Consider the following 25,562-nt stretch of genomic DNA (forward strand, 5'->3'; position numbering starts at 1 on the left):
TATTTTTAGGAAAATATTTTTTTCTACCTGCGTACCGAATATAATTGAAATGAAAATTTTATTTTTTTAAAAATCTTACAGCAAGGGTAGAAAATGTTTTCCTAAAAACATATTTATACATCTAAGACAAAACGAGAAATTTTTTTTAGAAGCAGAGGGTTAGGTGGGGTGAAATAAGTTTTTTTAAAAATAATATCTAAAAAAAAATTGGAAGGAGGGGGGTGGAGGGTTGGGGGGGAGGGAGATGAAGTAAGCATCTTTTTTTAAAGTTTTTTATGAAAGAAATTCGAAAATATTTTTAAAAAATTGGGGGTGGGGTGGGGTGGGGGTGTAATTGGAGGTATGTACGGTGGGACGAGGTGATGGAGTGGGGTAAGAAAAATATTTTAAATTTTATTTTTTAGAAAAATAATTTCTTTTTTTGGGACTACAATCTTTAACTTTAACTAATACTAATAATTTATTTAATTTTTATTAAGGTGGAGTGTTTTGTCATGTGGAGTGTCATGTGGTAATTATTTTTAAATAAAAAAGAGAGTGTAAGAGAGTGTAATAAAGAAGAGAAGCGTGTTTCTCAAACTCACACTCCCATTAGTTTATGTATGAAAATCAAAATAAAGAGATAGTTTAAGTGTGTTTTTTACATTATATTATATTCTTCTTATTACTATTAAGACATACTTTTCCGATTTTGGCTTGCCATTTTGTTTTGATTAATTTTATTAGGAGTTGCATAAATTTAATAGCTTAAAATGTTTACAAGCCATAATTGATTTTAGTAATACTTTTTATTAATTATTGTACAATATGATATATATAGTTAAACAAAACAAGCTATTTAAACTATAACAAACAATACTATATATCAACAAAATAATACAACACATTAATTAAAATAATTAAATTATCAAACAATGGGCAACAACCATTTTCCTTTTTGTGTAACATCTTCAAAATCTGCTACCTTTAAAATAGTTCATTAGCTTATCTTCTTATCATGAGTAAAAATTTCTTTTGGCACAGCCATGGTATAATCTGTCCACTTAAGGTGTTTATTTGTATTTAAAATAAATGTGTATGTTAAGGAAATGGAAACTTAATACTTAAAAAAAAATATATAATAAAAGATGAAATTGACTTTGCATTTCATTTATAATTATAGTATTAATTAATGCATGACACACTATAATGTAATAGGAGGGGGTTTGAATGGACAAGTCTATTTTTTCACACTTTAACTCTATCAATCTTGATCTACTTGGGAACTCATCATACTCAAAGCAATGGCAGAAAATGCTCCTAATTATGTAGAAGTACATCCAAACTTGCCCAATTTTCTTCTCTCCGTTAGACTAAAATATGTAAAACTTGGATACCATTACCTAATATCAAATGCAATTTATCTCCTCATCGTGCCAATTCTAGTTTCCATGCTTCTTCATGTTTCAACCCTCACTCTTGAAGATCTCATGAACCATCTTGCCGTGTTGAAATCTTGTACAACACTTGTTGTTTTCTTAGCCACAGTATACTTCATGAGTCGTCCAAGAAATGTTTACTTAGTCGATTTTTCATGTTACAAGCCACATGAACGTTTCATGATGTCTAAACAACATATGATAGAAAAAATGTCAGACATGTTTGATGAAGAGAGTTTAATGTTTCAAAAGAGAATTTTGGAGAGGTCAGGTTTAGGTGATAAGACTTACATTCACAACGACGACTCAAGTATGCCATTTAATTTTACGCTTAGTAGTAACCAATATGAAGCAAAGAATGTTATAATTGGTGCCATAGATGATCTATTGGAGAAAACAGGAGTGAAGATTGGAGATATTGGGATTGTTATTGTGAATTCTAGTACGTTTAATCCAGCACCCTCTCTTTCTTCCATGATTGTGAATCACTACAAGCTCGGAGTCAACGTGATTACCTGTAATCTTGGCGGCATGGGCTGCAGGTGCTGGACTAATTTCTGTCGACCTAGCTGACAGGCTTTTACAGTTTTGGTAAATCTTCATTGTATCTATCTATCTATATTATTATAAAAATACGAATATAAATGTTGGTTGATGAAATATGAAATATGAAATGATATAACAGGGGCAAGGCAACACATACGCACTTATAGTTAGCACAGAAATAATTTCAGCGGCCTTCTATTTAGGGAAGCAGAGACCAAAGCTTCTACCAAATTGTCCTTTCCGGATGGGTTCATCTGCTCTTCTCCTTTCAAACCGTTCCTCTGATCGTCAGCGCTCCAAATATCAACTGATGCATGTTGTCCGCACCCATAAAGGTGCGGATGACAGAGCTTTCCGATGTGTGTTAGGATCGGAAATAATTAGGTGTCATGCGGAAGCCAGCAAAACAAACCTTGAATGACCATGAGTTTGAAGACAAATGAGAAATATACCATAAGAGACACAAACATTTAACGTGGTTCGGTCAACTGACCTACGTCCACAAGAGGAGACGAGCAATCCACTATAAAATATGAGAGTACAAATAATCGAGAGAAATAACCTCACACAATTCACTCGGAATAAAAAGAGGTTCACACAAGTGTTAACGTAACACTTGTGTCTCACCGTTTCTCCCCCCACACAAAACTCTCAAAACCCCTTAGCACTACATTGTGAATGCTACCAAGTTAGAAGGAATAAGCCTCTATTTATAGAGTCATAAACCTTTTCCTATAAGAAAAAGGACTAGCTTGTGATTTCCTTTTAGGAAAATGAAAATCTAATTATACTAGGAAAGTCAGGGCAAACACCCAACATTCCGATGTGCCTATCAAGAAGAGGATGACGATGGAGAGAGAGGCATATCATTGTCAAAAGACTTGATTGCAGTTGCGGTGAAGCATTAAAAACTAATATCATGACTCTTGGCCCTTTAGTCCTTCCCATGTCCGAGCAGCTCCTCTTTTTCGCCTCATTAATCGCCAGAAATGTCTTTAAGAGGAAAATCAAACCATATATCCCTGATTTCAAGATGGCGTTCGAGCATTTCTGCATACATGCAGGGGGGAGAGCTGTGCTAGACGAGCTTCAGAAGAATCTTGACCTCTCGGAATTGCTTATGGAGCCTTCAAGAATGTCTCTTCATAGGTTCGGAAACACTTCAAGTAGCTCAGTTTGGTACAATTTGGCCTATTCCGAGGCCAAGGGTAGAATAAAGAAGAGTGATAGAGTATGGCAAATTGGTTTCGGATCAGGCTTCAAATGTAATAGTGTTGTGTGGTGTGCCCTGAGGACTGTCGATGCAGCCAAAGAAAAGAACGCTTGGACAGGTGAGATTCAGGATTTTCCTGTTCGTCTTCCATGTTGATGCTTATATATATGTATCTTAAACAGTAGATAATGGCCAATTACTGAAACTATAAAACACAATCAGGATTGCTCCAGTATTTGTATTTTGCACCTATTATTTGTATAAGAGCCCTGCCTAAAATTTTGTAATTTTAGTCATGTGGAGCACCAATAAGCTTTTCGAATTTGAAAGTGAGGCTTGATACTCAGGCTGTTCCCAAGAGGGATAATTTCAAGTACCTTGGGTCGATAATCTAGGGAAATGGAGACATCGTTGATGAAGTGGAGGCTTGCATCCGGAGTAGTAGACGGTGGAGTGTTAACTTTCTTTCTAAGGGTTTAGGCTTTGTTGGTGTTTTTCTATTGTCTATTATGTTTCGATTATCGCACTATTTGCTATTCTTGTTCATTTCTTGTAGGATTTGTCCCTTGTTAGTTGCTATGTTTTTTCCCCACTGTTTTGTAGTTGTTTAATTTCATTACAATGTAGAAGAGTCAATTTCTCTGTCATAAGATCCAATTGATGGGATCCTTGTAACCATTTACATGAAATTGACTCATCAGATGTTGCCCAGCAATCTAACGACATCAAATCGAGTAGAATCTGTTATCTTTAGTCTGTTGTGGCAACATAGACGAATTCCTATCTTGTTATTGTTGAGACCCTGAGAATTGTTCCCCTTGTTGTCTATTATCGCTATTGCCAGCACATGAATGAGCTCTCCGATTTAGTGGTTGATTGTTGAGAAGAAGAAGATGATGAATCCCTCACACTTGATTGCCAACTGCCGATTTTAATATCTCACAAGTGTTTTCATGCTTAGCTAGTTCTTCATGAAATCATCAAGGTATAGTAAACTTTTTCCTAACTTAAATCTGAAAATGAAATATATGGTGGTGTCGATATAAAGAAAGAGAAAAATGTGACATAAAAATAGTACTCATATTTTTGGTTTTGATCATTAACATAATCTATGATCTGTGGGGAGCTAACTCCTTGGCTAAGCAGAAGTATTTCTCATTTGTAACTGTAACAATCCCGAATTTCTCACCATATTAATAAGAACTGAAGCACGATTACAACTTTATAATTGCAATTGAAATACTCAAACTATCAAATTATGATGAAAATATTGAAATTACACGTAAATAAAGATTAGAAATAAGAATAGGAATGAAAAACTCAGACTATATAGAGAAGATGAGAAGAATCAGACTCTTTATTCAACAATTTTCATAAGACTATTTTCCCTGGAATGTGCTATTTATTAACTTGGATCCCACAGATAACCCCTTAATATGGTATTGGGCTGCTTTGCTATAACTGGTCTCAGCCCATTCATAACAGGAACAAACTAAGAAGTAAATATTCAAGCAGAAAGAGGCACGACTACGGAGACATTAACGGGAAATTCATGAATCTCATCAGTCCAGGGATTTGTCTCCATAGCAGGATTAATAGTTTTCATGGCATGCCAAACAGCACTGTTGCATTTGAAACCTGATCCGAAACCTATTTGCCATGCTCGGTCACCCTTCTTTATCCTACCTTTGGCCTCAGAGTAGGCCAATTCGTACCACACTGAGCTACTCGATGTGTTTCCAAACCTGTAAAGTGTCATTCTTGAAGGCTCCATATGCCATTCTGTGAGCTCAAGATTCTTCTCCATCTCATCCAATACTGCTCTTCCTCCAGCATGAATGAAGAAATGTTCAAACGCCAGCTTGAAGTCCGGTATATATGGCTTGATATTCTTCAATTTGAAGATTTTCCTAGCAATTAAGTATCCAAAATATAGAAGTTGTTCCGAAATAGGAAGGACCAATGGCCCTAGAGTCGTTATATTGGATTTTAGAATCTCTCCAGCTACGACCATTAGGCCTTTTGAGAGTGAGACACCCACATTCCCATCTTCATCTTGTTCTTGATATATACTTTTGAAAGCTCTGTCATCGGCTCCTTTATGTGTACGCACAACGTGCATAAGTTTATATTTGGAACGACGAGAGTCTGAGAAGCGGTTGGAGAGGAGAATGGCAGCGCCCCCCATACGAAAAAGACAGTTTGATACAAGCTTTGATCTATCCTTTCCAAGATAATAACCAGAATCGGTGCTTTCTGTGCTAACTACCATTGCATAGGCACTCACTTGTGTCTGTTTTACAATTTAAAAAGTAAATCAATATCATGTACTCTTTCATTATCAATAGAAAAAAAAGTTATTGGTAAGATCATAAAATACCTCTTATTCTTTTACATTGATCAACGAGGTCATATGTAACCAATCCGTCCAACTTTTACAAAGTTTTATTTTGTCAATTAGTTTTACATCCCTTTACAAATTTCTTTTCAGTTTTTCTTTTTACAAGAGATATTTATTATTACATATACCTGAAATCTGAAAATAACACACACAAAAATATTTGCAAGGTCATTTTTTTAATTCAAATTGCCAAAAGTAATATTGAACCATTTCCTCCTGATAAATTTGCCACCCTAATCTATTGCAATTGATATCAAAGCAAGTCGATCAATGCTTGAGGTTTTGACTCATCAATTGGTATCACAACTAATCAACATGTTTTAATATTTTTTTGCAAAACCTCTTTTCCAAGAAAAAGAAAGCATTTGATACTGACCTGCAAAAGCCGATTTGCAAGGTCTATAGAAATGAGTCCAGCACTGCAACCCATGCCGCTGATATTATAAGTGAGCACATCCACTCCAAGCTTGTAATGATTGACTATCATGGCGGATAGAGATGGAGTCGGATTATACATGCCAATGTTCACTATAACTATCCCAATCTCACGAGCCTTCACTTTTGTTTTCGCCAATAAATCGTCTATGGCTCCAAATATGACTTTTTCTGTTCCCTTCCTCGACTCTTCAAACGTCAATATCTTTTCAGGGAGCCTTCTGATGCTCTCTGGAAGATACGTCTTATCACTATAACCACTTCTCTCCAATACTTTTTTCTGTAAATGTCCAGCCTCGTCTACGAAAGTTGATGACATTATGTCTAAGAGTTGTTGTTTGCTCATCATATCCGCCTCGTTTGGCTTGTAACATGCAAAATCGACCAAATAAACATTTCTCTGACGAACCCTGAAGTAGAGCGCGGCCAAGAAAACAATAAGAATAATTGGCCAAGATTTCAGCATGGGAATAATATGGTTGTTCAAGTCTTCCAAGGTAGAAAGGGTTAAAAGGTAAAATCCCAAAGAAGAAATGGTTGGAATGATAAAGAGATAAGGTGCGTGAGAGATTAGAAAATGGTATCCAACTTTTAAGTTTTTAACACTGAAGAACTTGGATGATACATTTAGTGCCATTGCTATTGAAAGGATGTGGAGGAAAGGAAAGTTTGTTGTCTCTATTTAAAAAGTTCTCTAAGGAACTATTTTAGCCACAATTTCATGACCCGAAATTAATTATAAACCTGAAATTATAATTCTTTGTATATGAAAAATAAACAATATTAGCTAATATTAATAACCAAATATCAGGATTAGTATCCTTATCTTGGTAACCAATTAACTTTAAAGTGTTTAACTTAAACTCATATATTTTTAAAAAGTTGAGTGATCCTCTGTGAAACTGACTCTACGAGTAAATCGGCAATAACATTCACTCTTCCCAGTTCAACAATGTGTCACTTCCGTTTTAATTTATGTGATAATTGGCATGAAATTTATGACAGAAACTAATAATTTTGAAACTTGATCAATAATATGGCATGATATAATTCTTTTTTTAACTTTTGTGATGTTAAAGATTTTCATTAAAGATAAAATGAAAAATGTAAGGTTAATTATTTCTACATTTATAAATTCGTCATACTTTTGGAAATTGATAGTGTGTCACATAACTGAAAGTTGGAACAGAGGAAGTATATTTTATGTTTCGTTTAGTTTATCAACTGTGATTTGCAAAACATATAATTAAACTAGTATGCTGTATGTTCAATGAAAATTCCAATTTCTTCACTTGTTCAATCATCTCTTACTCTAGGCATTTACTTGTTAGAATAGCCAGCTAGCATTGAGGGAAAAAAAGGTTGGAAAAGATTATTAATTATCAATAACTATGTACGCCCAAAATATTAAAGTCCAAAACCTAAATGCATTACTTAGCAGGACTTTTTAATGTCCCTTTGTGGGCGAAAAGAGGCTACAAAATTTAGTACGTAAAAGCATTTACATTATAATTTGTAGCCCAAATTTTTTCATCCGAGATTATGAGCCCGTTTGGATGGAAACCAACTTAAAGCCCCTTTTAGTTTTTGAACGTGTTTGCCTAACTTTTTTTTTTCTAAGTGTTTAAAGTCATTTTCTTTGACCATGAAAATTACTTTTATATTCCTTATATTTTAACTAAATTCCCAAACTACTATTTTTATTCTTTTAACCTTAAAATTCACATCATTTTCCTCATTTAAACACTTTTATCCAAACACTCAACTGCTTATTTATAAAAATAACTTTCAGCACTTCAAAGTTCTAAAAACACTTCATACATAAAAGTTACTTTTTAAGCCCATCCAAACGGACTCTAATAGTTTATCTCCTTGTAGTTCGCCAATTGTAATAGGTTTGTCACTTATCTCCTTGTACAAGTCAAAAATCACACTGACAGTAAATAGGGTGCTTACGATTTGATTAAAAATTGATTCAAATCAGAAATTAAACTAAATGGATTAATAAATTGATTTTTATTTGGTTTTGGTGTAGAGTTAAACTATGAGATTTACCTATATATTGTTGGGAAAATGCGGACTAACACAAAAATATATATGATCAAAATAATAAAAATAAAATGGAAAAATAATGACATCAAGAATTTACGTAGAAATATTTTTAAATAGGGAAAAAACCACGGGCCAAGAGGAACAACTAATATCACTATAGTAAGGAATTTTACATTGGTTAGTCACGAGTATAATACTCAAAGTGACCACAACACACTTAAAAGAAAAAACACTCTTTTGGTTTTCCACCTTACTAAAATATCTCTCACACTCCATTTTTATTCACAGATTATTTTCTTATAGTCCATGGTATACCTCACTTTACTCTCTAATATTTTTTTTCTCTATCTTGGTGTGTTTTACAAATGAGCAAGAACTCCCAATTTATAGGAAGAGAAAAAGCCTCCCTATGTCACTGATGACATTATCAAGTGTAGAAATTTCAACATTTTAATGTTAACAGATCTTTTTGGCCGATTCAACAAAAGTGTGTGAATATATCTTTTGGACGGTTGCCAATTTTAACAAAAATGTGTGAATATATTTTTTGGTTGGTTGCCAATTTCAACAAAGTTTGAACAAATATTTTGACCGGTTGGCCACATCTCCAAGGCATGATAATTTTTACCAAAGGAAGATAAAACATCTTCCATAAATTCATGGACTAAACCTTACATATATATAATTTTTTGTATTTGTTATCAACTTTATTCACTTGATTAAAGCTTATAGATCTTAGGATGTTTTCTTCACAATCCAATAAAATTATATCCATCATAATAAAAGATTAATAACAAATTATAAGTTGGAAAATTCTTTTTGAATTGTAGGAAGAAAAAAGAGAGAAGAAATACCATTAGATTTCTTAAAAACCAAAAAAGGACATAAAATACCCCTCAAATTTTTCAAGCTAGAGCTGATATATCGCTCATTAAAAAAAAACTCACATATTCCTACCTTTACATAAATGACCACATATACCATTTTTGACTGACATAGGTGAAATAATTGATATTGAATTCATTTTTTGATTTTTTGTTAAAATAAAATTCATATAATATATATTTAACCATTCTCACAAAGTTCAAAAATATATTTGATTCTTTTAACACATAATTTTTTTTTTCCATGTTTAAGTTTCTAAGCAGAAGTATTTCCCATTTGGAGCAACTAGTAAGTAATATTTGAAGCAGAGGCATGACTAGGAGGACATTAACGGGGAATACGTCCTGAATCTCATCCGTCCAGGGATTAATAGTCTTCAGGGCATGTCAAACAGTACTGTTGCACTTGAAACCTGATCCGAAACGTATTTGCCATGCTCGGTCAATCTATAATATTACACTAAAAAGAATATTCTCTTTATATTATTCTTTTTCTTCAATATTATATTATTATTTATATTTTAAAAAGTTTTATATAGTACATAAGAGATTTGGTGCTGGTGAATAATGTTACATCAAATTTGGTGTAATACTATTCACGCTCTAAAAATATAGTGCAAGAATTGGTGTTGGGTTGGAGAGCACTATAACACCAAATTTTACATCAAAATAGGATTTGTTAGTGTTGAATTGAAAATGGTCAATAATCATAAAATTAAATGCTTCCAACTTTACAGGATAATTTTTTTAATTCAAATCGCAAAACCTATGTTGAACCATTTCCTCTTGAAAAAATTTGTCACCCTAATCTATAAAATTTGATATTAGAACAAGTAGTGGGGTGTTTTGGACCTTGCAGGAGAGTTAGTCGTGATAAACTGGTCCAAAAAAAGAAGGAGGAAAAAAAAAGTTGCCAGCCTTGACGAACCGAGGGCAGAGGGATGCAAAGAATGGTGACTTGATCATGTAAGAATGATATGAAATATAGTAATTTTTTGCACAAATTGAATAGATGAAATAAAGTTTCTCTTCTTTTTGGTCCGATGACATAAAGTTTTAATACTAATACTACGTAAAATGGATCAAGATAATTTGAAGCTCTACTGAAGAAGTTCATGCAAAAAAAAAATGAGACTTTCATTACCGAAAGAAAGGGATTAAAGGAAAAAAAAAAGAGGACGGAATTTAGTTTTTATGCAATGCTATTGCTTAAATATTTTAATTATTTTAAAAAGTACATGTTATAACTCAATTAATTGAAGTTCATTTTTAACATATTAAAAACATGCAATAATCCAATTCATTTTCAGCCATTAAGATCAGAGAGGTTTATTGTCCCATTCAAAATATGATGGGAGTATTATTTCTTTAACCCATCTAAAACCTAAATGCATCACTAGCAGGATTTATTAATGTCCCTTTGTGGGCTAAAAAAGGCTACAAAAATTGTTACGTAAAAGCATTTACATTGTAATTTGTAGCCCAATTTTTTTCATATGAGATTATTAGCTTGTTTGACTTTAACTTATTTTAAGCAACTTATAAACTGAAAACAGTTTATAAGCTAAAAAAGAATAAGTTGGGGTAGCTTTAGATAAGCTAAGTCAAACAGATCAAATTATTTTTTGGGGGCTTATTGTAAGCACAAAATGACTTTGAATTAGCTAGTCAAACGCTCAAAAAAACTGAAAATAGCTTATAAGCAACTTATAAGTCAATCCAAACGAGCTCTATCTAGGTTGATAGCTTAAAAAACTTTCAATAGAGTACTATAACCACTTCTCTCCAATACTTTCTTCAGTAAATGTACAGCCTCATCATCAAAAGTTGATGACATTATGTCTAAGAGTTGTTGTTTGCTCATCATATCCACCTCATCTGGCTTGTAACATGCAAAATCGACCAAATAAATGTTTTTTGTACGAACCCTGAAGTAGAGCGTGGCCAAGAAAACAATAATAATAATAATTGGCCAGGCTTTCAACATGGGAATAATATGGTTGTTCAAGTCTTCCAAGGTTGTAAGGGTTAAAAGGTAAAATCCTAAAGCAGATATGGTTGGAATGATAAAGAGGTAAGGTGTGTGAGAGATTAGAAAATGGAATCCAAGTTTTAAGTTTTTAAGACTGAAGAAATTGGATGCTACATTTAGTGCCATTGCAATTGAAAGGATGCGGAGAAATGAAAATTTGATGTCTCTATTTAAAAAGTTGTAAAAGGAACTTTTTTAACGTAACTAACAACTAAAATTTCATGACCCAAATATTACTTGACTTCGAATTATTTTCAGCAACTATTTTATTCACTTTCCTGATATTTTACTAGATTTAGTTTATTATTAAGTATTGTGATGAATATATTGGCTAAGCTGAAGAACGAGAGAAAAATTTGGGGATTTTTATTTCTTTCAACTGTGTAGAAGAATGTGTAGAATAGTAGTCAGTTGTACTACACTACACCTACTTATACTAATTACTACTTAGCTAACACTCTTAACAACCAACCTCTAACAACTTTAATTAATTAATTAATTAGTGTGGGACCTACACTAATAACTAACTAACTAATTACATCATGTCCACAACACACTACTAACTAATTACACCATGTACACAACACCATACCATGTGCACAACACACTACTGCCAATACTCCCCCTCAAGTTGGAGGGTGCATAACATCCAATACTCCCAACTTGTTCATCAAATACACATGTTGTTGCTTGCTCAATCCCTTTGTCATCAAGTCTGCTTGTTGATTATTTGTTTTTACAAATTCAGTCTTTATTGTTCTTTCCTTTATCTTGTCCCTTATAAAGTGACAATCAATTTCAATGTGCTTCGTTCTCTCATGATAAACTGGATTTGCTGCTAGTTGAATTGCTGCCTTACTATCTCTCCAAACTGTTACTGGTGGATGAATTTCTAGTCCAAGTTCATTGAACAAGCCCATCAACCAAGTAATTTCTGCTACAACAGCTGCTATGCTCCTACACTCAGCTTTAGCTGAGCTCTTGGATACTATTTGCTGCTTCTTTGATTTCCAGGAGATTAATGACTCTCCAAATTTCACTTCATAACCTATGATGGATTTTCTTGTGTTTGGGCATGCTGCCCAGTATGAATCACACTAGCATGTTATCTTCTGTGTAGGTTGTGATCTGAAAATAAGACCCTGACTTGGTGCATTCTTCAGGTACTTGACTACTCTAGCAGCTGCTTCCCAATGTGAAACTTTAGGCTCTTGCATAAATTGGCTTAGTGTTTGGAATGCAAAGCTAATGTCTGGTCTAGTAATGGTGACATATAGTAGCTTTCCTATCAGCCTTTGATACTTTGAGACCTCATCTAGAGCTTCATCATCCTTAACTCCAACAGCTTTGTCATATTCCACAGTAGTCAGTTTGTTTCCAACTTTCAGTGGCGTGACAGCTAGCTTTGTGCCTGCTAAGCCCATTTCTGATATAAGTTCCCATATGTATTTCCTTTGATTAAGGATAATACCATAGTGTGATCTCAAAACCTCTATACCAATAAAATATTTGAGTTCCCCCAAGTCTCACTCTAAAGTCATGATGCAAAATCTGATTGGCTTCTTCTATGAGACTACTGCTATCTCTAGTAATAAGAAGATCATCTACATACACAAGTATTATGACAATGTTGTCACTTGATCTCTTCGTAAAAAGTGAGTAATCATGAAGACTTTGTGTGAATCCTGCAGCTATCAATGCATCAGTCAACTTTATATTCCACTGTTTTGATGCCTGCTTCAAGTCATGCAAAATTTTTAACAACCTGCACACCTTAGTCTCTCCCTGTCTCTTGAACCCTCCTGGTAACTCCATATATACTTCTTCATAAAGATCTTCTAGCAAGAACGCATTGTACACATCCATTTGATGAAGTTTTGACCCTTTTGAAGCTGCCAGTGCAATCACTGATCTCACATTGATCATTTTAGCCACTAGAGAAAAGGTTTCATGATAATCAAGACCTTCCTTTTGACTATATCTTTTTGCTACCACCTTGCCTTGAATTTTTCAACATCCCCATTTCCCTTATATTTGATCTTATATACCCATTTAAATCCAACTATATTTTTTCCATTTGAAAGAACAACAATCTTCCAAGTATGATTATCCTCTAGAGATTTGATCTCCTAATGCATAGCTTCTACCCACTTTGTATCCCTTGAAGCCTCCTTAAAGTTTTCAGCCATTAAGATCAGAGAGGTTTATTGTCCCATTCAAAATATAATGGGAGTATTATTTCTTAAACCCATCTAAAACCTAAATGCATCACTAACAGAATTTATTAATGTCCCTTTGTGGGATAAAAACGGCTACAAAAATTGTTACGTAAAAGCATTTACATTGTAATTTGTAGCCCAATTTTTTTCATATGAGATTATTAGTTTGTTTGGCTTTAACTTATTTTAAGCAACTTATAAGCTGAAAATAGTTTATAAGCTAAAAAAGAATAAGTTGGGGTAGCTTTAGATAAGCTAAGCCAAACAGATCTAATTATTTTTTGGGGACTTATTTTAAGCACAAAATGACTTTGAATTAGTTAGTCAAACACTCAAAAAAGCTGAAAATAGCTTATAAGCAACTTATAAGTCAATCCAAACGAGCTCTATCTATGTTGATAGCTTAAAAAACTTTCAATAGAGTAGTTCGACCAATTATAATAGGTTGGCTATTTATCTCCTTGTACAAGTCACAAATGCACGCTTAATGTTACTAGGAGTGTACACAATTTGATTAAAAATCGATCCAAATGATTTAAATAAATAAACTTTTAGTTGGTTTTGGTTTGGATTTGTAACGATTCGAACCATCGTTATTTAGGCGGGACCAAAAATTTTGTGAACTAAGTTGATCCAATCTATACCATCCTGCCATAATGGGAATATTCCCGCCATAACGGTGCCTCCATGGTGACATAAGTCCCGCCATAGTAGGACAGTCGGAAGCAGAATTAAAAGACGATAATTTTTATTTCCTCCTTCTTCCCTTAATTGTCAAAATAGGCGAGGGTCATCTATAAACCCTTACAAAACCTACTCTAGGCCTAGGAGAAAGGGAGGGAAAGATTTTTAGTAAAGAAAGGTAGCAAACCAAGGATTTCAGGTCTGTATCTATTGTTTCTCCTTTCAAAAGTCAAGGATTGTGCTTTAGTCCTTCTAAAACCGCTTGATGCCCAGGTAGGCTAGGTTTTCTCTAATTTGATTAGTTATAAATTTGTTCCCGTGCATTTTATACCATAATTGATGGAAGATTCCATTCTTAGGCCTTCAGACATAGAGTTTGGATAGCTAAAAGAAGTTATTATTGTATAGGCTAGGAATATATATGTATATATGTCTTGATTAGCTTGTGACTAGTGGTGGTAGTAGTCTGTAAGACCCTGATAATCATGTTTAGAGGGCCAATGACTCTAGTGAGATTAATTGTAGACACTTTTTACGCTAAATATGAGTTATCGAGACATGAGAGTGATCAAAGGGGGAAGGTTCTATGTTAATTATTGATGTGTGCCAGGGGCAAACTTGTACGTGAATTTGTATGTGATGGTTTATTTCCTATTTGTGAATTGTGTGCCTGTTAAACTATAATTGATAGTATTGCCTGCATACATGAGACTAGGAAAGAATGTAGTGAACTTAATAAAATGACTACTGTGATCAATTACATACAATGAACCTGTTACTTGATTGTACAAGTATATGAACTATTCCTTATAAACTGTGATTATGATTGGGATTGGGATTGTGGTATTGGATCGGATGTCACATTCTGATACATATATTGGATTAGGTGTCATGTTTCGATACATATATTGAATCAGGTGTCACGTTTTGACACATATATTAGATCAAGTGTCACATTTCAACAATTATATTGACACAAATATCATGTTTCAATACATAAATTGGACCAGGTACCACATCGGTACAAACTTAAAGTTTAGGTATGGATTCCATGAGAGAACCATAGTTTCACTAAGTACTTGTGATTAAATATGATTTTATTAGGTGAGGATTGTTGTATTTGAAATTGACACAACTGTAATTGACCAGACCTATCCTGCGTAATAATATTTGAGTGAGGACTATAAGTCAAATGTATCTGTGTTATTACATTGTAGTAGAACTAAAACTATGAAACTATAAGTTGTTTCTGAAATGGTGATTAGTAATATGTTCCTGCATATGTCTATTTTTATTATATTGTGGTGATTAGATATGCTCAAGATTCTAGGCATGGAAAGTGTGCAAGTGAGAACCAGAAGGATTGATATGGGAACGAAGTGACTAGGTCAAATTTTTGGGAAGAGAATTCAGTCTGAGTTGGTTAATAAGCTTGTTATGGTATACTGGGGTGGTCAGGGATAGGATGATAGTAGCAGAAACGTATGTAAGTAGAGTAAGCGGGTTAGACGGATTTATGGTAAAGCATAATTAGAAAACTCATTTGTGTATGATAGATGGGCTAGGCCCTGATCTGTATTAGAGTTGGCAGCAGACTATCTAGAAGGGGTGAATGTTGGGCTTGAATGACATTAGGAAAGTAAAGTAGGGGATAATAGAATTTCATACATAAAGGATGTGAGGTGTATTTTCTTAAGTGCATGCTTACTCTTGTAAATTATTGTATATTATGCAATGGATATCGGTTGACCGATGATGCCTATCGGTACCTGTTATTTGTATTGATACTATTCTTGTTATGCCACTTGACATAGTCTGATTGCAGAATTAGTGATATTTCTTAGGTGATGACGAAGATGTTCTCCAACAACTTCTACCTTTCCCTCCTTATGGTGGGAGCTGTGTCATTATTCTATTTACATACTTATCTTAGAAGCTCGTGTACCTATTTAGACTAGTATCCTCGAGAGTGTCAGAATGTTTTTGTAAAATACCTTGGGGTTTTAATTAAATAAAAAGTTGATATTTTCATTCTCATTTTGGTTATATTCTTTTGGATATTTTGTTAAATTTTTTCCCAGACACCATATTGTGGGATTTCACTGGGTTGTTGTTGTTGTATTTTGTTAAATTTCTGCATGTTTTATCCTTTTGGGGATTGAGGGTTCTGATAGCTTTGCACAAGTCCATCAGTATGTCAAAAGACCTGGTCCTTTGAAAGAATTATAAATAGTAAGACAAACTGGAAGGTAAAATTATTACACACTATTTTATGTGAAAAATCTCCTTGCTCAAAGGAGAAAAAACCATGCCCTAACCCTCAGAATTTAGCTGTCAATCTTCACTAAGGTACAAAAGCAAAGTAAACTACTATAACCTATTATATCTAGTTACTAACTCTCTTCAACCCTTTGCTTGCAACCCAACTATTACAAGACTTGAACCTACGCAATATCAATATTGCCCACTATACAACTGCTTCTCAGTGATGTAGACTTTTCAACACACTCTAAAACTAACTCTAGAAATGAAGTTATATTAAAGCAATACAACTGAAAATAATTAAGATTCCTTTATACTACAGGAATTGATTTTACAATGTTACACATAAGACTCAACACTATAACAAGGCTACAAAGAAGAATATCTTGAAAAGCTCTACCAAGTCCTGTGCAACTTTTGTTGAAGTTTGTCTTTTCTTAAGAGAACACAAAAACCATTCTTGATTGTCAATTCTTGAAGAGAAAAGCCAAAAAACTTTGTTGTCCACAGTTTGAGTATTAACGTTGGAGACAAACATCCTAGGATTCATCTAATTGGTTTTAGGTCTGCTGCCTCTGCTGGTTCTACCAATAACAGTAGAGGATGACAACTTTATAGCTGGCTAGTCTGCACCTTGACATACTCATGGGATCAGGTCTGTGTATCAGGTCCTATAGTTTGTTGATCATCAAAATTAAATAACATTTTCCTCTTTTTTGATAATGACAAACTATGCAAGTCAACAAATGTTCCCCCTGCGTCTATTCCAATCAGGTCAGCCTAGTAAAAACTTTCCATCCTAAGATGAATCACACCTTCCCCCTTTTGGCATCATAAAAAAGAAACACAGTAAACAACACTAGTACAGTATACAAGTAGGTAAAATTCATGGCCACTGGGAAACACTAAACATGATTAGGATCATCATAAAGACAAGAAGTAGCAGTAGAACAAACAACATATTCATATTAAAACAAGCCAGCATTATATTATACTGAAGAAGAACTATATAAGATTAACTCATAAACTACTAACAGAGGAGAGAATAATAAGGGTCTAAATTGAGGAATTTGGAGGAGGAGGATTTAGGAGGAACAGACTAAAGAAGGAGGGTCATTTGAGTATTGTTGTCAGCATGAGCCTGAAGTAACTATTGAGTTAGAGTTTTAACCTCAACAATAAGATTTGCATTTTGAACTTTTAACTCAGTAATTTCACTTGAACCAGGTCTCTCTGTCTGAGCAAGTAATAGATGGGCATTTAGACTTGAAATCTCATCATCTCGGCTTGCCAGGGTCATTATCATTTCTTCCAATTCCAGCTTCAATTTTTCCTGCTACTCCAGGAGATCAGACATCTGAGAATTTTCCTTATTTTCGGTTCGACCTTTAACACATTCACACTCCAGAAGGGTGGATTAGGAGAACGCTTGCTTAATAGTGCCCTTAACACCCTTGCCCACATCAACTCCAAAATACTAGAAGACCAGGTTGAGCAAATGCCCATAACCTAACCCATGTTTCCCATTTTTCACCATCATTGTTTTATGAATATGCTGCAGCATAATGGCAGGAAGGTTAATAGGTTCAAGTTTGCTAAGTGTTTTTATCAGAAACAAGTCAACTGAAGATGCAACAGTTCTCCTTTCTGATCTAGGCAGAAGAACCTTGTTTAGAAACTCAAAGTAGAGTTGATATTGGTCTTTCAAAAACTTTTTAGGGATACTTGCACCACTCAAACCATGTAACTTACCATCTTCAAGGATAAAATCGTGTGAGGGAACTGCTTTATCCACAAAGGCAACCTCGTCCCTTGGAACTCTAAGAATGTTCCCCAAAATATCTTTAGAAAGGTGGAACATGATGCCACCCACTATTGTGTTGAGACTACCATTATTAGAAAAATCCAAATTACAGAAAAACTCACGTACCTCCTTTCATGGAGAGTGGGAACAAACCACTCAAATAAAGATGTCCATCCTTAAATGTCAACTACATTAACCAGGTCCCTCATCCCTGGGCGATCACAGACTTTTGGATCAAAAACTCTACCATTCAACACCTTCTGAGTGCGCAAAATTTTGATTCTCTTAGCCATGCTCAAAACATTATCCATTTTTTGCCTTTTGTTGGACAGGCCTGGTCCCTTCTGAAGAGAAGATACCTCCACAATGACAGGTTTCTTTCCCTTAGCAGTTTCTTTGCATTTCTTTTGCCCCCTTTTGGATACAACACCTTATACTTCACGTCTCTTTTTCTTTGTAGCAACAATCACGTCACCAGAAATGGTATCACTATCCTCAGCAATTGTAGAACATCAATTACTTGATCATCTAGAATAGTGTCCTTGTCAATCACTGCTTGATATCGTAGTTTCCTTCGCTGCATGGTCTTTTATTTGCTTGCCTCAGTGGCATCACTAAATAACTTCTTCTGAGTGCTCTGAGTAGCTTTTTGAGAAAGCTTAGAAGTGATTTCCTTTCCTTTCTTAGTCATCTTCATAGATTCTTTGAGGACTACACTTTTTCTGGAACTTTATTTTCTCAACCTAATTAATCACTCATAACAATCTCTTGATGAGTTGGACACCCTTTCTTTGCCATTCTTTCTTTGTGCTGAGTTTTCCTTGTAAACCTAGTCAAAAGAGGCATTTTATCTTCATTCTCATCTTCTTCGTCAATTGGTGCCCTAGGCAACTCTTGCACTGGGGTCTAATCAAAGATAGGCTCCAACCCTATAATGGGAACATTTGGTGATTTTTCTTTCTCATCAGAGAAAGTCAATTTAATTCCATCTCCTCTCATCTCAGTCAGACTTTGGATAACTCATTTCTCCCCTGAAACTAGTATGTTTGATCCAGCAGTGCGTTCATCAAGAAAATCTCCATAAAAGTAACGTTAAAAAATATTTGAGGATACTGGATTAGGTTGGGATGAAGAAGTATTATCAACTGAAGGTTTATTTTCTGAGAAGTGAAGACTAGGCCTAGCCACCGAATGAATAGAACACTAGGGGTAACGACTCTTGAGATTTAGAGATCATAAGAGTTGGAGAACAGATGGGAGTACTTTCGTGTGGAGGAGAGGATGGGGGAGATGTATATATGCAATAGGTGACTGGAATTTGATTCAAGGAGTGAGCAATTTTAGTTTCCGGTAAGGGTTCACTCATCGGAGTTTGAGGGTGAGTCTCAGGTTCAAACACTGGGAGTTTTTCTAAGGGGGATGGATCACCAGACATGCTAGGAGAGAAGAAACAAAGAGATGAAAGAAATATTATATTTTTTTGGAGGACTTGATGGGTTTGATTTGAGGAAAAGAGAAAGAGATTTGAAGGAGAATAGGCAAGAATTTGAATTTGGCAGGGGTTATAATGAGGGTGAAAAGAGGTGTCTGGTCCCTATCGTAGTGTCGCTTGAGTGTTCAGTTTGAAAAGACAGTAAATCAGAAGAGGGGTGTTTGACACATGATAGTTGTAGTATATTCTAGAACGTAGTTCAAAATTAGTATATAGAATGCTAACCTGTGCGTAGGGACCTGGTCCCTCTTAAGTTTGAATGTCGATTGTTTAGATCTAACCTGCCATTTCCTTTCCTTCATTTGATCGATCATGGGTGTATAACTACACATGCATAAAATTGAATTTAGACCTCATGTATATAGTAGGAGTGAGGATATATGTGTCCTGAATCCAGTCAATAAGAGAAAATGGATGAATCACTCAGTTGGTCAGTTTGGTTTGATCATTCCAAGATTTAAGCGATTCCTTTCAAATTGGTCCCTACTCAACGCCTTTGTGAAGATGTCAGCAATCTGATCCTCAATCTTGCAAAACTTCACACATATATTCCCTTTCTCAACATTATCTCTCAGAAAATGATGTCTCATATCAATTTGCTTCGTTCTCTTGTGTTGGACCGGGTTCTTGGCCATGTTAAGAGCACTAACAGTATCAGTGAGTACTCTAAAATCCTCCAACTGTTGTTTGATCCACAATAATTAAGCACAGAAAGAAGAAGCTACAATGTACTCAGCCTCTGCAGTGGATAAGGCAACTGAGTTTTGTTTCTTGGTTCCCCAAGAGATCAGGGAGGATCCTAGAAAGTGAGCCAATCCTGAGGTACTTTTCCTATCAACCAGTTACCCTGCATAATCAGCATCAGCATATCCTACTAGTTTAAATGAGTCTCAAGCCAGATAGTATAGGACGAGGTCCTTAGTTCCCTTTAAGTACCTTAGAATCCTTTTTGCAGCCTTTAGATGGGATTCTTTTGGACACGCCTAAAACCTTGCACACATTCCTACACTAAACACATTATCAGGTCTACTCGTTGTCAGATATAACAGAGACCCAATAATTCCTCTGTACATGGTTTCATTAACTACAAGACCAAGTTTATCAACATCAAGTTTTAAATTTGTTTAGAGGTATCAATTGGCCTTGATTCTGTCATATGTGGAACATCTTCAGGAGATCCTTGATGTACTTCTCTTGGTAAATAGAGGTACCATGTGATGATTTACTTATTTGTAATCCTAAAAATAATGTTAATTCCCTCATTATGCTCATGTCAAATTCACTTGACATGAGGGCAGCAACGTCCTTGCACAAGGATCTTGAAGTGGCTTCAAAATTGATGTCATCTACATAAATTTGAACAATTAGCAAGTATCTTCCTTTTTCCTTTAAGAAGAGTGTGTTATCAATTTTCCCTCTCTTAAATCCGTTGTCAAGTAGAAATTTTGACAACCACTCATACCAGGCCTTAGGGGCCTGTTTCAGACCACAAAGTGATTTGTCATGCTTGAGCACGTGATTTGACTGATCGACATCTTCGAAACTAGGAGGTTGTTTGACATACACTTCCTCTTTCAAGTATCCATTCAAAAATTCACTATTGACATCCATTTGAAACAACTTGAATTCCATAAACGTGGCAAATGTAATCAGAATTCTAATTCCTTTCATCCTGACAACTAGAGCAAATATTTCATCGTAATCAATTCCTTCTTTTTGATTGTATCCCTAAACTACCAACCTTGATTTGTTCCTGGTTATTACTCCATTTTTATCCATCTTATTGCGGTACACTCACTTGGTTCGTATAATGGTTTTGTCAGAGGGACGAGGAATCAGGTGTCATACTTTGCTTCTCACAAATTGATGAAGTTCTTCTTGCATGGAGTTTACCCAATCCGCATCCTTCAGTGCTTCCTTCATATTTTTAGGGTCAATGGTAGACAAAAATGCTGAAAACTCCACTAGATTTCTAGTCTTAGACCTGGTATGTGTTATGCCATATTTTTTTCGAAGTTAGATAAAACACAACTTATAGACTCTAAAAGGAGTACTTGTTGTATAGAGTCGCCACCTAATTTAATAAGGAAAATAAGGAAACCTATTTGATGTATGACTTGTATGACTCACATTTTAATCTACGAAAAACCAGTTTAGATTTTAGATAAGGGCTTACATTATTCTAAAGGGAAGGTGTTAGACACCCTTCAAAATTCACAAAATGTATTACCCGACTAGACTTAATTTATCAAGGAGAGAGAGGGATAAAATTATTATTTTTCCAGTATAACACAGACACACACATATTATGTATATATATATATATATATATATATATATATATATATATATATATATATATATATGTGTGTGTGTGTGTGTGTGTGTGTGTGTGTGTGTGTGTGTACTAAAATTATATAAAAATATATGTATAAAAGAGTATGTATCAAGTAAATAATGTATATTATTGTCAACTATGTGTCAAGTAAATAATGTATATTATTGTAAACTATGTGTCAAGTAAATAATATATATTATTGTCAACTATGTGTATGAAAATATGAGAAAGACGATATAAATGTATATAAATAAAAAGAAAGTAGCTTTTATGCAATATTAAAAGAATTACCCTTTATTAATATGTAAAAGGAAACTCTTTTACCATATGAAAAGAAAAACACTTTTTTGTAATGTGTGAAAAGAAAAATAATTCTTTTATAGAAGAAAAAAAATATTCTCGAATAAAATTTTTAAACTTACAATATCAATGAGAGAGTAAATTATGAAAAAATGTTTTAAAGAAAAAAGATTATTTAATATTGTCTAAAAATGTGAATTAACTGATTAAATAGTTAAATGAATTAAATTTCTCTATGTAAGTATTTACGGCCTAAGTTTTGTCTAACGTCAATATTAAATTAAAAATATTATTTTAACTTAATTCGAATAGCTTTCTCGGAGAGAAACTATTGGTACCTGTAAAAACACTTAATAAAAGGGTTAGTGAGGAATAAATAATAATAATAATAATAATAATAATAATAATAATAATAATAATAATAATAATAATAACAACTAAAATAAAATCCGTCTCATAAACATGGGAAGCCTTGAAAATCAATGTTAATTTCTTCATCGGCCAACTTTTAACTTTCCAACATAAAATCATACAAGACTAACAAAAACAATAAAAGTAATATGCACCATCTATATAATAAATAAAATAATAAAAATTAATATGCACCATCTACAACATAAAAAAAATAAAAAGTAATATGCACCATCTATAAATAAAAAATATAATAAAAAAAAGTGATATGCAATAACTTGCCCAACAACGACTAAATGATAACAACTGCACAACATAACTCGCTCAAATTCTTCATATCTAACAAAATTAATAAACATAAACATAGATAATAATAGTAGAACAAGCATGAAATGAAAAATTAAGAAACCAAATATTGATGATACTGTAGCATATTCTCGTGATGAATAATTATGATACCAACATTCTTTAGTTATCCCTTAAAACTAACACTTTGTATATCACTTTATAACAACTATAAATAAATAAAGTATAAACTATGCATCAATTATAATCCACCAACAAACAAAAGTGATGAATAAATAGTCAAAACAGTAGCCAAAACAAATGAAGTTAAACTATTAGCAAAATTAGTCAAACAAAGTTAGAATAGATACAAGATAACTATAAATAAATAAAGTATAAACTAATCACTAATTACAATCAATCAACAAACAAAGGTGATGAAAAACTGGTCAAAAAAGTAGCCAAAATAATTGAAGTTAAACTATTAGCAAAAGTAGTCAAACAAAACAAAATAGTGATTTCCACTCATTATTCATAAACAGTGTAATGTAAAATATAAACTTAAACTAAAATTTAAGTCTTTTAAATATGGGGAGGCCTCAAAACCAACGGAGAGATTTTTTCATTGGTCATATTCAACTTGTACTATATAATATATAAAGTTGAAGTAAGATTTCATAGTACCATTTAAGGCTATGAAAACAATAAATTCGGCCAACCAAGTACCTCATGTTGTACCTAAATTTTGAAAATTAAAATGACAAAACTGGACTTTATGTCCTTCATGAAAGTTGTAGATATATGTCTTAGTCTTTCAAACAAATAAGAATCACCGAAAAATATATTTTTTACAAAAGGATATGATCAAAATACTAACAGTTGTACATGAGGGAGTTTTAAATCAAGAATCTGGATAGAACTTGTCTTATGTTGCGTCCTATTTTTTGACTCAATAAAAGCAGATCTAGGCTCCAAAATAAACACAAGAGTTGTAGGTACATATTTTATCTTTCCAAAGCATATTTATTTACTAAAAACAAAGCTTTATACAATGAGATATGCCAACATTACTAAGAGCTACAAAGTTTCAAAAAAACCGAATTTGGTTTACTTACCACAAGGGAGGGGTTGCTTTGTTCTTTTCCTTGTTAATAGCTGATTGAACTATATGATTTCACTGCTTGATAAATTTTAGGACATGATTTTGAGTAGAAGTTAGTTGAAAGTTGTGCAGATGAACTTACAATGAGTGAGCACAGAAGAAAAATAAAAATAATAAGAAAAAACTATCGTATTCCTCTTTTTAGAAGCCATCACAAAACTTGGTTACTATAGATAGTGAAAAATAAAGATAAGGAAGAATAAAGTATGTTCTGCATTATTTCGGTGTTGTTGGGTTGTTAGAAAGAGTGGGTGAGGAAAAAAATTACGTGGGGGCGGCGACTTTTGGGAGGAAGACCAAATAAAAATGTAGAAATCGTTATCAAAATGACTTAACAAGTCATTACAAAAATAATATATGTAGCGATATGTAACCAATAAATAAATAAACGATTAAAAATAAAATAAAAATATAATCGATATTTTGAAAGATATACTATATTGTAAAGAATGAATTATAGCGCTATGTTGTGTACGTTTGTTGATTAATGTTAAAATAGTGTGAATATTAAAATTTTCCAATGACAATAAATTGATAAGAATCTTATTATTTACGAAACTAAGAATACTTATCCATAAATTATTAAAAAGGAAAAAATAAGAATAAATTCATGAAAATTCTAAAATAGGGATAATTATTAATGATTTTTTATAAAAAATTTGAAAAAATGTATAATAAAATTATATTTTGATCTTTAACGATCAAGAAGTCTGAAGACATTAAGTTTGAGCATAGAGAGCCAAAATTGGGTGTCAACAATATGCATTCGAGAATCCAATAATGAGACAAGATTATCCAAGGGATGGGAAGATTGATATTTCCACCTTGGATGATTTCGTGGCTGTTGATTAGTAGAAGTGTTCGTCCCTTTGTCATCAGACAAAGTTTTTTCATATTTAGTTTGAATGTTATCCATGTTGTCGGTAGGTTGAACCAGTTCTTCTTCTCCTTGAGTTAAATCAGGTCCCTTCTCTGGTTCCTTATCTTCATATGTATCATCATCATTTTCAGCCTCACTGGCCTGAGCTTCATCACTTGCAACAACATTGTCTCTCAAAATCTGAAGAAGCTCTTCAATCTCAGAATCATCTTTATCCTTGAGACTGTCTATTTTTCCATATTCGTCAAAGATAACATGGACACTTTCTTCAATACATAGTGTCCTCTTGTTGTACACTCTGTACGTGTCACACCCCGGGAAGGTACCCTAGACGTGGCCGGCACTCGAAAGCCCTTTCTGACCTTCAAGCGAACCACCTGGTCCAGTAACACTTTCATTCATTCACATTCTATCAGCAGAAGACTCAATCATAAAGATACTATTCATAATTTAAGGCCAAAGGCCAAACAAATACCCAATCAATAACTAGCTAGAATAAAACTAGTCAAAACGAATAATTCAACATTTCCACACTCTAGCTATAAAGCCTCTATCAACAATCCAGGAGGTGCCAATGACAAGTCCATGGCTACCAAAAATCGAAATAAGGGGAAACAAATTAAAGCTATAAAGATAATCTCGATATCCTTCGGAAACTGGGAGGACTCACCAACTAGCTGGAAGGGAATAAATCTTCAACAGTGCGTCGATTAATGATCTCTAGTACCTGTCTCTGTATCATGT

At 33.7% G+C, this 25,562-nt stretch overlaps 1 protein-coding gene and 1 pseudogene across 1 annotated transcript; one reads left to right on the forward strand and one right to left on the reverse strand.

Moving 5' to 3' along the window:
- Positions 1-1,028: 1,028 nt before the first annotated feature.
- Positions 1,029-3,809, forward strand: LOC129900294 (3-ketoacyl-CoA synthase 20-like; annotated as a pseudogene).
- A 759-nt stretch (positions 3,810-4,568) lies between these two features.
- On the reverse strand, positions 4,569-6,650 carry LOC129900313 (3-ketoacyl-CoA synthase 11-like). Its single transcript, XM_055975263.1, has 2 exons — positions 5,955-6,650; positions 4,569-5,470 (listed from the first exon to the last, which is right to left on the reverse strand). Exons 1-2 carry the CDS (start codon positions 6,648-6,650, stop codon positions 4,685-4,687), a joined length of 1,482 nt encoding a protein of 493 aa, XP_055831238.1. The 3' UTR covers positions 4,569-4,684.
- Between the last annotated feature and the right edge of the window lie 18,912 nt (positions 6,651-25,562).

This window comes from Solanum dulcamara, chromosome 8 (genome assembly GCF_947179165.1).
Source record: "Solanum dulcamara chromosome 8, daSolDulc1.2, whole genome shotgun sequence".
NCBI lineage: Eukaryota > Viridiplantae > Streptophyta > Magnoliopsida > Solanales > Solanaceae > Solanum > Solanum dulcamara.

Coding starts and splice junctions, on each gene's coding strand:
- LOC129900313 (XM_055975263.1), bottom strand. CDS start 6,650: ATGGCACTAAATGTATCATCCAAGTTCTTCAGTGTTAAAAACTTAAAA. Junction 5,471..5,954: donor TTGCAAATCGGCTTTTGCAG/GTCAGTATCAAA, acceptor ATTGTAAAACAG/ACACAAGTGAGTGCCTATGC.